Raw genomic sequence first — 13,759 nt, forward strand, 5'->3', positions numbered from 1 at the left:
ACCAAAATAAACGTCTTGATTGATTTATGATGAATGGCACGTCAAGTGATTAATGTACGTAAACATACTTCTGATGGAAATGGGGGGGGGGGGGTCACTGTTCATTGACGTAGATTTTGTCTACATTGTAGTGATATATTTCAAAACATATTATTCACTTTATCACTCTTAAAGCAGCGTCACTCAAGTACTCTTGAATTTTAGATTATCTTTCTTTGCTGTGTGAATGTCGTCTTAAAAAACAACCTATACTAAAGTGTTTAATAACAACACACTCTTATTCATAACATTTATAGAACTGCATGTAATGTAAGTAAAATTGATTTGCACAGATTTTAAATCAAATAATCTGAAAAAAAGTGAAAAAATATGTGTTTATTAACATAATGCTTCATTTTTTTTTGTATATAATTATCATTTTTGTTGAATAAGATATCTTATACTTAAAAAATATTAACAGACATATTTCGGTTTTTTTTTCTAAAATAAACATAAGCATATTGAACAACTTTTTATTAAATATTAAAATAAGATATCTTAAGAAACTAAATCTCACAATGATAGGTATATAGTGCATTTTATCTCATGTTAGCTTTGTGTCTATTTAATACAATTCTAGCATTAATTTATATTTTAAAAAAGAATAACGAAAGCAAACATTTAGTAATACTTGTATCTGACTAAAATGATGAACATAACGGCTATAGATATCAACAAAACGGATAAGAAATATAAAAACTATATTTCTAAGCATTGTATATGCTTATTTGAGGCCTAATTTTCAAAGCATAAATTTCCTACCTGCCACTCAACATTGCCATATCTGCTTCGTGGTCATTTTATAATAAAAATTACTGGGTTTTTTTCAGAATTTAAACATGTTTATCAATATAAGATAATACCTGTTATATCTATCTTAACCTTAAACAAAAAGATCAAAAGACTGTGTTTATGTTGACTGATCGTTAACTCTTATAATGACCCGCTCAATGAACAAATTTTAAAGGATTGACATCGATTACTTCACAATATTACCTTACATCCGAACTAATAACTGAAAACCAGATCGCGAAAGAGCTAGAAACGACATTCCTAGATAAAATAAAGCTGTAAAAAAGATTTGTATCATTTTTCACGTTTCAATATGATTAAAAATAATAAAAGCATTCTTAACGACAAAACCATTAAACTTTATAAGAATGAGAAAATAAACACAAATTTCGCAAAAGTTTAACATCAACATTATGCATAAAATACGTACGATTAAGATAAAACAGTGTTATAACAAAAATGTGGACAATCTATTTCCTCTGTCTATGAATACTAAAGCATAGTTTTGATAAAGGATCAAAAGTTCTTTTAAAAATGGCAAACTTTTACAAGTCATCTTTATAAGAGAGAATCAGAAACAAGACTGGGCTCAAGGTACTGACAGATACATTTCTTTTGGAAGTAAGTGTTGTGACGGTTATACTTGAAGTCCTCCAGACCATGCCAGTGAGCCAACACCAATCGATGTTTGAAAATGAATTCCAAAATCATAGAATCCGCCTTTTTCTGCAAAGAAACAACTGCTTGTTTTGAAAAATATTTAAAAATAGTCAACTTGGTTTCATGATTTCTAAATAAAAAGGCGATAATGATACCTGAATTTCTTCCTCATCTTCAATCTTGCGCTTTAGGACACAGATGCAAAACTTCTATGGATGGAAAGAAGAAACATATATGTATATACAAATAGAAGGAGAATGAAACACATATTTTATTCCTCAACTAGACTTTCCTCTGTTGTTTACGATATACAATCCGACTAAACAACACAACCACGTATATTTTAAACTTCAATTATAGCAAGTTTCAATGGTTTGATCATGGGTTTACTTGAAAAGTGCTCCTAGAATCCTGTGTTCTGAATTGTTTTAATGCAATATACTTTTTTTGTTGTTTGTATTTGTATGTTTGATGTTGGTTTTTTGTTTTTTTTTTTTTTTTGGGGGGGGGGGGGGAGGTTTGTTTTGTTTGTTTGTTGTGGGTTTTTTTTTGCAAACTGTATAACATTTGATAAGGTTTTCTGAATAGCGGACGAATAATTATTTCATTAAGGATAAAGGATTCTAACAATAAATTGTATAAATATGAGATGTTTTGCGTTTTTTAATATGTGTAATGTTTTGTGGAAACTGCGGGGTAGTGTAGTTCTATTTAACTGTCTATTTTGTATAAGAAAATGCGTTGGCTATTTATAGCTATTACATGATTGTTCATTGAGGTGATAGTAATGAACATGTCAATTTTATTGAACTGACATATTCAACGGAAAATATTAAGTTTTTGGTCTGACTAATAACGGTTTAATTTTACAATTCTGTATATTAAATAAAAAATAAGACACTTAAATGACAGTGATGCAGGTTACGGTGGCATTTTCAGTAGTCTTGGATTTTGTTGGACTGCCTCGCTCACAAATATACATTCTAACAAATTATGAAATAAATGATATAATCATTCATTGGTTTTTTTCTCGCAAATTGACACGATCAACAAAATCAATAACTCTTCAATGACACAAATTAATGAATATGATTTAAACCAGCGATATCATTTTTCAAAAAGAGTACTTTAAATTCTTACTTTACAGGGATCTGTGTCATAGTTAATGAAGACAATCTGCAATTTGAATTATATGTTAGTAACATTTTTTTTAACTTTAAATCTTTTTAACTTTATACAATTTTCTCTAAAAGAACTAACCATTCAGCATTAAACATATAAAAATATTTCTGTTGGTTATGAATTACAGGATTGCTGTAAATGAAGGACATTAAAGCGGAATTTAAAACCATATGCACAGTAACCTGTTAACACCTTTACCTCTTCAGTAGATCGGATAAGAGGAAGAACCATCAGTGTTTGATAATTAGTACTCAAGTGCTTCCACGTAATTTTCTCCAGCAGTTTTCTTCCCTTAGCAAAACACATTAAAAGACTTAATTATATGTGTTATATATTTTTTAACACCTACCCGCAAAAGCTTTGGAGATCCTAATAATGGCGGATATTTTTACATGTTTTTTCACAAATTTGAATATAACAATATCTTTCATTTGAATGGCTTGAATTTAATTACTTTGAATATAGACTTCTATTATTAAATCATGTTTATTTTGATGTCCTTGTACATGTATAGAATAGTCTTGAAATTTGGATATAGTCAACGGTAATGTTTGGACCTTATGCATACCGATTTTAAAGGTCATAATAATAGGTCAAAGTTAAAATATAGCGAAATCATCTATAATTTAATTCGATGTCTGCCTCTTTCAAATTGGTTTTATTATGATTAAATCTTAATATTTGCATTTGGTGAATATTTTTCCTCATGTTTGAATTTGAAATCTGTGACGTTCTAATTTCCTTTATCTGATCATGGTATACGAGCACAAGTAAACATCATCAAGCGTTTGGATAGATCAATTGTTGTAAGACTAAACAAAACGTTCAAATTTACTTTACTAATTTGATATACACTCTTGATAACAATCATTAAATGATATCTATACAATCTCAAAAAGTATAAAAGGTGGAAGCGCTCTGTATCTGCATCTTTATATGTCTTTGTTTAAATATGAAAGAGAATATCACGATTATGTTAGAAGTAGGTACATACCTTAATCATATTTTTGCCAAAACAACAGCAAAGGAAGATAGATACTGCAACTATAGGTACGACAACTAGTGTAGAGCAGACGCCTGCCAGTGTTTGCTCTGTTATTTCTCCCTCTTTGATGAGAACAATCAGGAGAGGCAACACGGTCAGCGCAGGAGCTCCCAACACAAGAAAACACCACAAACGACCCCAAAATGAGGCACTGTACAAAATATATCTTGTTCTGTACCTACTTGTGTTTAACTCCTCCACAATCTCGTTGCATAGGTCATCAATCTTCAAATGTAATGATACACTATATTTGTAATTTGTACGAATATTTAAATATTCCTAAGACGGTTTTTTTTAGGATTTTTCAATGTCGTTTTGTCATATCTGTTATAAACATTGAGTTTTTATATACAAATACTACAAAAACAGTTTTGTTGTTGATGCTGTTTTTGTGTATAGTGGTGGGTTTTTTTTTTAAAATTGCTATATTTTGTTTTGAAATAACTAAATAAAGAACTTACTTGTCGAGATCTAGTTTCATCATTTACTTGTTTTCGCAGCTCTGTATCTTCTAAAAAATATGTAAAAGGTATGCACCAGTTAATCCTATCTTTTCTCCGGATAACTCGCAGTGGAGTGCCATTTGTCAATCCTGTCACAAAACAATTTTCATTGTCACAGTTAAAGAGTTAATAGAATTTTAAAAGCATAACTAATCGTCACAATTATGAATCTCTTACCCTGAAATGGGATTATATTTGGTAAAACACAGTTTTCTGTCGCTGAAAAAAATATGACATTAAATAAACATTAAATAGTTGGAATGGATCAATGTTCTGTCAAAAACTGCGTTATGTTCAAAACTTAAATTGTGTTTCTCTTTTACACATGTTTATGTACATCTGATGACAAACTAATATTCTGTGATAACAGTGATTTATCTTATGGACTGACGGTTCAGAGTATGCATACATATCTCGTCAGTATAGAGCTTTTAGATTCTAAACCTAAACTCATATAAAATAGCATTTTAAAAACATATTTAAATAAACCGTAAAGAGTGATGGAATTTATTATATCAATTTGTTACAACTGATAATACAGAAATCAAACACACCCCCGAAAAGACAAGCGTTGTAAATCTTGTTCGCTACATCTGTTCCTTCTAATGTTCCGTCAACATAGTTAATAGTCTGCAGCTCCCGAGGCATTTCAATCGGCTCCAGTAAAATTGGGATCATGCTATTCTCACACTGTTTGTGTGATGCCATGATTCCGTATAGAACTTCCATTTTGCACATTTCACTTTCTTTGAACTTCTGAGATACAAAGTAAACTATTTTCATACTCTTCTCGATACCATCCAAAATATTTTCTGTAACAGCCACTCCAGGTCGAAAGTCTCTGATATGATATAAACATTTTAGTGCATACTTATCTTCAAGCTCATGCAACAACGAACGGACCCGTTCCTCGTCTTCTTGACAAAAGGACAAAAATAAGTGATAAATCTTTCCATAAGGAAGGGCTATGGTTGACAGTTCCATGGTTAACTTTTCTGTAGGCACCTGTTATTAAGAATAATAACTGCTTTCGGTATTACATCTGTGAAATAAGAATACCATTTTTGGAAATTCCAAAGTCTTGGGGTACTTTCAGTTTAGTCTTTGAACGCAAAAGCAATCTCATAACAAACAAAAATGTTTATCAGCAGCGTTGTTGTCGTGGGATTCATTGGTGTCGTATTCAAAGTATCCATGGTAAGTTATTTACATAAATCAATGAATTTGATAACATGTGAGAGCTTTTGAAATGTATATGAATACAGCAAAATGTTTTGTATTTTTTTTAACTAAAGAAAAAACGTTTTATTGATTTTCATTAAATATATTGACGACCAAAATTTGCTACTTGTTTTAAATACCAGAAACATATCAAAATAACATTCATTTGATTTGTAATTTTAACGGACGATTTAATATTTGATTTAAATACATTTTAAACCATTAGAAACGCATGCTTTAAATACGTGCTACAGGAATCAATACACAAAAGAATTGAACCTTTAAACGTGAAGAATAAGGATTCAATAAACTTTGCATTATATAAATAACAATGTGAAAAAAAACAATTTAGATAACCTAGGAATGATAATAGATGCCAGTTTTTGCAAGTATGATTTAAGCATTAATAGGTCTTGATTGTTTTAATATTTAGCTGATTTGTGGATTTTATATTAAAGATATAAAATTACACGGATGTGAACAAGTTCGATTAATACTTTTTGTCGACGTGAGCAAACATCTATCTTTGCAGAATCATTTTCATTGTAGAGAGAAGTTTTTTTAATTAAAAGTTTAATTTGCTTCTGTTTCTGGTAATAAAATACAGTTCGTTACTACTTTAAATATTAAATTTCCTCTAGCAAATTCATTTAAAATTTGAGAAATACACATGTTCAACATTTCAATCATGATTAAATAACAAGTTTTTATTACCTATTAAAATATTTTTCTAAGATTTAAAAATAAATGATCAAAAAGAGTTTCCCCTAGGATAGAAAACATTTAAACATGGGAGTAAATTAATTTACGACACATAACAGTATGTTATTTTGATGATAATTTATAATAAATCTGCTACTGTAAGCGTAGCACATAATTGCGAATTGCTCTGGTGCGCATGTTAGCAACCAAACTTTTGTTTAACTGAACTTATTATAAAAATTGCTATTAGGTATTCAATATATAACGACCTCTTATTGCACCTAATAAATAAATATGTGATATTCTTAATCATGATATTATTTTGTTGAATTGTTATCAAATGAAAATATCTCACTGAAAGAATTTTCAAACAACTTATGAAAGGGGCATTGTCACGTTCTTAGTCAAATTTTATTTTTCTGTTTTTATTATTTTTAATGCTTTAAGAATGAATTTCTAATGATCAAATGAAATTAGAGAGTCAGTCTTAGAATTATAAGCAAGATACAGGGCTCACAATTATTTGTCTTGTAAACAAGGCTCGTCCCCTATTTTTGTTTACATAGGTTCAATATGTCAGTAAAAACTCTTTTTCAAGCTGATTCGTCCATGTTCGTATTCACTTTTAGCAGAAATAAACAGTTTCTAACGTTTAACACATTCATTTAAGGTCTAAAACTAGAATTATTATTTTAACATTCAAAGTGTAAACAAAACTTTGTTAACATAGCAAAAATTTTAAGTCTTGTAACTCCCCCATAATTCAACGAATGACACTCAAATTTTGGTTGCCTATTAAAAATGCCTTACTAAAGCATTGTAAATATTAAAAATTGAAAAATAATTTTTGACCAAATTCTTGAGCATGCCCCTTCAATCGCACCTTGATTTTTACATTAAATTCTATGGGCAGCGCATGTTTTATTTAGATAATGTAAAAAGTAACTTGAAATTCAAGCAAGTCTCTCGGTAAATAAACGCTTATAAAATCTAAAATAAAAGAATTATTTACCTTAGATAATTTAAAAAATTATTTTCCTAGTTTCATCACTTTCATTGTCTTGTAGCAAACCATATTTAACGAATTCATAATGAATTAAAAATTTTCAATATCCTTTCATTATACATTGGATACCATTTTAAAAAAAACCCACCTAAATCTTTAAAGTATGGGTAACGACTTATTGTGATTTATATCGACGTCCTAATGGATTTATACTTATACTTACTCTAAAAATTTCTAAAGAAATAAATACGTTTTAGTTTAGACAAATTTTACTTTAAAACAAATTTATTACTTTTAAGGCTTTGGATGCGAAAAGATGCGTTTTTCCAAAGGGAGTGTTGAATGGACAATGTGTAGAGTGTCCAGTGGATACACTATATGAGCATGTAGAATCTTATTTTTATCATGCTAATAATTTGGATGATTGGTATGCAAAGAAAATTATTCGAAAAGACCAAAGTTATCACAAATGTGTCGAAGCATGTTCTTCAAAATATCCTATTGTTGGTCCAGATAGAGTGTGTGTTTCGAGTTGTTCGGGGAAAGAAATGGTGATCGGAGACAGAAAATTCTGTAAAGATGAGAACATTAATAATGGATTTTGTATGAGAAACGAATGCCTGAAACACAAATTTAAATGCTTTTACATGGAGTGTTTTAGAAGATGCCCTGCCTTTACAGTCATTTACAATTATAGTTGTGTGGTTGAGTGTTTTGAAGAAAAACCGTACATATTTAACGGGGAGTGTGTTAATCAATGTCCCGAAAAATATGTTTTAGACGATAAAATGTGTCAGAAAACTTGTTCAAGCGGTCGAATTCTTTTCAATACAACATGTGTTGATAAGTGTCCCAAAAGTAAGGAGTATGTCGATGAACAACAATGTGTTTCAGAATGCCCACTCCAAAAGTTGTATCAGGATAAAATGTGCGTAGAGAACTGTTCAGAAGTGTTTGTTCTGGATGGAAGGATATGCAGGACAAAATGTCCATCAGATTTCTTTGAACATAATAAAATATGTGTTGACATCTGTCCAAACCATACATTTGTAGAGAATAAAAAATGTGTCGATATCTGCTCCAGTGGATTTTATAAATATAAATCACATTGTGTAGATACTTGTCCTCCTGACAATTTCATCGATGAGTCAAATAATGTATGTGTCAAAAACTGCAATGGATCTAAATATCACCTGAAGAAAAATATTTTTTGCCTGGACAAATGCCCCGAAAACATGGCCGAAGTCAATTTAACATGCGTAAATCAGTGTCCCCAAAATCGACCATTTTTTCACCAGGGGTCATGTCTTGCAGATTGTCCGGTTTCGGCCAAGAATTTTGAAAAGAAAAGAGAACCCGGCAACAAATCAACATATACGTGTGTAAACAAATGCAAAAAATACACATCTTCCATGAGCAACATGTGTGTCGATGCCTGTTCTTCGGAGCAAGTTTTGTTTCAAGAGGTTTGTCAAGAACAATGTCCAGCTTCAGATCCTTACAAAGTACATCTGCCCGCAAATCTTCAAGAAGAACCCACTTTTATGTCGATCAAAAATCTCAAAAGACCAATAAACGCTTTTGTGATATGTGAGAAAGCTTGTCCATCAAATTTTGTTCGTGACAATGAAGATTGCTATGTTGAATGTCCGAATGACAAAAAAAGTATGATTTATAATATGACTTGTTTTCAGCATTGTCCTGACGAATACCCATTTGTAATCAAAGAAAACAGTAGAAGTATTTGCACAAATAGTTGTAAAAAATTGCGTTTTCGACAGGAATGCCTAGATAAGTGCCCACACTCTCATTCGTCGATACATAGAGGGGAATGTGTACAGTGTAATCAAATCGGAATGTATGAAGAAAACCATCACTGTGTAAATAGCTGTAAAGTCGTTCAGTTTGAAAAAAGATGCTACGATACATGTCCTTCAGCAGCTAAATTTGTTTACAACGGCTCTTGTGTTCGAACATGTCCTTCAAACGCTAACAAAGTAGATAGACGGAGATACGATAGATATACCATATTTGTTTGCATTGATTCTTGTCCTACGGATAAATATATTTTTGGGAACAAATGCGTATCTAGTTGTCCTAATCCTAATACTGCAATATACAAAAACGAATGCGTACAGTGCAGCAAACTAGGGATGTATACAGACAACCAGCATTGTGTAAACAGCTGCAACGTTGTTCAGTATGAAAATCATTGCTACAATTCTTGTCCTCAAACTTATAAATTTATGTACAATGGAACATGTCTTCATTCCTGTCCTTCAAATGCTAAGAAGGTAGATGAACAGCATCACGAGCCAAACAACTTCTTTGTTTGTATGGAAACGTGTCCTTCTGAAAAATACACCTTTGAAAACAACTGTGTATCCAGCTGCCCTGACAGAAAACGACTCCCAGTTAATGGTGAATGTATGGCATGCCATGAAGTCGGAAAATATGACGACGGATCAAAGTGTGTTGATATGTGTCCTAATCTACACTATGAGTATCGCTGTGTTGATTATTGTCCTACATATCCTACATATTTCAAAATATTCAACAAAACCTGTGTTCGCAATTGTCCTAAAACAGCACCTCTAAGCAGTTTTATCTATAATTATATTGCAAAGAGAAATGACTATAGATGTCTTAAAAATTGTCCGATAGGTACATACTTAAAAGAAAACAAATGCGTGAAGTGGTGTGAAACTGGTTATCTTATTTTAAACAAATTATGTGTGAAAAAATGTCCCGTAGACGCTCCATATATTTCAAGTGATTACGTTCAAAATACATATAATAGAGAGTGCTTAAAATTCTGTAAGGAGTCCGATTATTTACTTAACTTTACCTGTATGGAAAAATGCCCAAAAGGATTCTTCGGTCATGATAAACAGTGCCTTCAGAAATGCCCAATTGATTTTCCTTATATCAGCCAAGATTATGTTTGTGTCAAGAGGTGTAATACTCTTCGACGAGGTATGAATTGCTTCGACAAGTGTCCACGTAAAACATTTCAATATAATCAAACATGTGTGCAAAATTGTCCTTTGAGTAAACCATATAACTTAAAAGGTAACTGTGTAGATATTTGTCCACACTTCTTGATGAAGAAAACATGTTATAAACAGTGTCCTTCTGGACTAGTTGGATATCAAAAGAAGTGTCTTCTACAGTGTCCATTTAAAGCTAGATATAAATACAAATGGGAGTGTATTCCACAGTGCCCAAAAAATGCATTATTAGGTTTCATCAGATATACATGTTTTGATACGTGTCCGCAGGGTGAATTCAAATATTCTCAAAAGTGCGTAGAACTATGCCCAAAGGATGCACCATATGATTTCAATGGAGAATGTGTGAAATATTGTGCAGGTTATTTGGACGGTCTTAGTTGTTATAAGCAATGCCCAGATAAAATGTTTGCGTTCACAGGAAAGTGCATTCCAAAATGCCCCGAAGAAGCCCCCTTTATAAACATAAAAAACTGTGTAAGAACTTGTCCTTATGTCCACGATAGTCAATTAAACTGCATGAAAGATTGCCCAGAACAAACATATCCTCATGGGAAGCAATGTAAAGCTGGCTGTCCACCAGACCGACCTTTTTCAGGACCTGTTTTTGATCCAAAATGCGTGGATAAGTGTGATAATTATGAGCTCGCCTCAGAGACCAACAAGTGCATTTCACGTTCAAGCTGTTCCGCCTTTATATATGGCATGCGGTGTTTATCGAAATGTCCATCTCACACCTATTTACTATATTCCAAAGACGAAAAAATTTGTAAATCGTTAATATCCGTTTATTTTATGATGTGCGTCTTATCTTTCATTGTGGTTATAGCCGTTGCCTTTGTGATAAGAGTTGTTTACCATTGCTGCAAAATGCTAGGGGTAAGTACCTTTTCCTATAAAATGATGTGTTATACATTTTATGTTATAGTTTAAAGCAATTTATTTATAAGTTTTTTTGCTGACCTATACGAAATAGAGACGTGCATTCATAAATTTTCAAGTATGGTTTGATAGCAACGTATCAAATGTCGTGACGTAGAGATTGTATATAATTCCCATTCAGATTACATTTAATTACATCAACTTTTCTTCAGAACTTTAAATAATTGATAAAAATTGAATATAATAAAAAAATTAAAATTATTCTAAATAAAGATAATATCTTTCTAGTTTTCCTTAGTCCAAGGCTCAAATGAGTTTTCCAGACCAAAATTTGTTCATTGTTTTTCGTTGTTGTCGTCGTGAAATTTCACATTTTCATCGTATTCTTCAGAACCACTTGGCCACTTTCAACCACACTTGGCACGAAGAATTTTCTGGGGAAAGGGTTGTTCAAATTAAAGGCCAATTATGCTTTTAAAGGAAAAGTTAAAAGTTTGGTTTGATGTTTAACTATATTTTTCTCTAGAACCACTGGGCAAATATTAACCACAGTTGGCACAATGATTCCTTGAGGGAATGGCTTTAAGTTTGTGAAATGAAGAATCATTTCCATATCTGAACGGAAGATAATCAGAGAAAGTAAAATTAAGGCTGGAAAGGACTATGTACGGTATGGTCAAATATCTGCCCCTGATTTCAACCAATTTTAAAATAGTATCGTATAAAAATAAAATCTTCAAAAATCATTGTACAGAGGTTGCCTATAACTTTAATCTTTATTTTAGTCATCATCACTCATTCGCTGTTTATCTATGACGTCACCTAAATGACCTAATTTCCGCAAATTTGCAAACAAATAAAAATATTCTCATTTTTGCTCTCTATTTTGCATTAGGAAGTATAGAGCGCAGGTCTGCTCAAGTGCGATTTTAACATATGTTTTTCTTCAAATAGTTATACACATTATACTAAAAAATGGTACTTGAGCAAGCCTGCGCTCGATGTTTCCCAGTCGAAAAACCATCTGAAAACACCCATATTTTGCTACAAAACATCAATTTATCAAAATAGTGCAATCTTCATGACTTCATCTCTACGTTTGGACGTCACTGTGGTGATAACCTTTTACACATTTATTTCCAATATGATTTTAACTATCTTTCGCCTTATTTTTAAAGCTCTTTCTAATAATTGGATTTTGGGGGCAAAAAATGCATAAAACCGCACATTGTCCTTTGAAAATCTTCTCCAGAAGTCTTTGACAAATTTTAGTCAAACATGGTACAAAGCATCCTTGGGTAAAGGTATTTCATATGTATTCAAATGAAAGGTAATTTCTCCTTCAAGATATATGAGAAAACTGAAAAAGTAGGTTTTTAAAAAATCTTCTCTAGAACCAAATAGTCCGCAATTGATTAAAAGGATTATATATAGAAGAAATTCGTCTGATGCGAACAGGTAGTTGGGGTGGCCGGTGAGGAAACAAGGACTATGAATTTTGTAACTAGGTTTCTATTGATTTTTGTAAATGCGCTTCTAATGTTTGTATTAGACTGGATGGCCTTTCTTGGATTCTAAAACGCTGCTGCTAGCTGATTAGAGTTATGACTAATGTTACTCAGGTGACCGATATGGCGCCTGGGCCTCATGTTTTAAGTTTTGGGTTTTGTATCTGTTGCACATTGCAATTATTAATGTCAATACAATATACATATTCGCATCTTCTGATTATTTTAGAGGAGGATATGTTGAAATATATTTCTTAAATGGATTATAAATTTTGTCTGCAATTGTTACAATTAAACCAAATTTAAAAGCATTCATTCTTATAAGAAATAATTTTGAAAATGACATCGATAATTATCTTTTTCTATTTTATTTCCCTTTTTGGCTTTCCAGCATTATTAGATGTTTTAACCTTTTAAACACTTGTTACTTAACTTGTTATTTTTCTTTTACAGGACGAAAAACAGCAAATTGTAAGCTCTGAAGAGTTGAACTGTGATGATGAGCCTACTTTATTAGAAATAATAGAATTTTCTCTAGTGTTTATATTTAGTCGGCAATGAAAAAGAAATATAAATTAACGGTGTCTCCACTGTGTGTTAAAAATGATTTTACATTTTAATTCATTACACAATGTTAATATTTTTGGTGGGATTTTATTATTAGGATTCTACATTGCCTTATAGTCGATAAGAATATAATAAAGAAGCGCATTTCTCTTCTTATGACCTAATTTTTTTTTCTAGAGTAGAAAAAAAGACGAAAATATTTGGTCAACAGACTTTTAAACGATATGTATATATTCATTCTTTACGTATTCCTTGATATATTTTTATGTATATTTGCGCTACGTTTTGAAAAATTTACTCATGTAATAAAAGAAAACTTCTGATTTTGTTTTAATAATCTGAGTCAAAGGTCAAAAGCAAATTGTTGCATACGATACTTTTCCTTTTTTATATTTCTAACATAATATTTCCATTGTTTTTTAAAAAATTATGCTATAAGTGTATGTAGATGTTTTAAAATAACAAACATTTGGACGCGGGATTGTTTAAGCTACCTGCAGCTATGTGTAGAAAGTCACTCGTCTGTTCTCCATACAATACGACGTAATAATTAACTTTGACGGCACGTTCTGTATACCATTTTTATAGTTCGCAAGAAATGTTACGTTTAAGTCTCTTATGTTTAAACGGTACTTACACCG

At 31.4% G+C, this 13,759-nt stretch overlaps 2 protein-coding genes across 5 annotated transcripts; one reads left to right on the top strand and one right to left on the bottom strand.

Moving 5' to 3' along the window:
• Positions 1-379: 379 nt before the first annotated feature.
• Positions 380-5,307, bottom strand: LOC128159802 (uncharacterized). Of its 4 annotated transcripts, none has more exons than XM_052823005.1 (8): positions 4,776-5,307; positions 4,399-4,440; positions 4,180-4,229; positions 3,668-3,943; positions 2,872-2,964; positions 2,632-2,667; positions 1,647-1,700; positions 380-1,557 (listed from the first exon to the last, which is right to left on the bottom strand). In XM_052823005.1, the coding sequence occupies exons 1-8, from the start codon at positions 5,203-5,205 to the stop codon at positions 1,390-1,392; spliced, it is 1,149 nt and encodes a 382-aa protein (XP_052678965.1). In that variant the 5' UTR covers positions 5,206-5,307; the 3' UTR covers positions 380-1,389. The 4 variants fall into 4 exon arrangements, with proteins under 4 accessions (XP_052678965.1, XP_052678963.1, XP_052678964.1 ...); XM_052823003.1 differs by having other exon boundaries at positions 4,180-4,310; XM_052823004.1 differs by lacking the exon at positions 2,632-2,667 and having other exon boundaries at positions 4,180-4,310.
• Positions 5,297-13,477, top strand: LOC128159781 (proprotein convertase subtilisin/kexin type 5-like). The gene is made up of 3 exons (XM_052822979.1): positions 5,297-5,418; positions 7,450-11,040; positions 13,005-13,477. Exons 1-3 carry the CDS (start codon positions 5,359-5,361, stop codon positions 13,110-13,112), a joined length of 3,759 nt encoding a protein of 1,252 aa, XP_052678939.1. The 5' UTR covers positions 5,297-5,358; the 3' UTR covers positions 13,113-13,477.
• The last annotated feature ends 282 nt before the right edge of the window (positions 13,478-13,759 follow it).

This window comes from Crassostrea angulata, chromosome 8 (genome assembly GCF_025612915.1).
Source record: "Crassostrea angulata isolate pt1a10 chromosome 8, ASM2561291v2, whole genome shotgun sequence".
Lineage (NCBI taxonomy): Eukaryota > Metazoa > Mollusca > Bivalvia > Ostreida > Ostreidae > Magallana > Magallana angulata.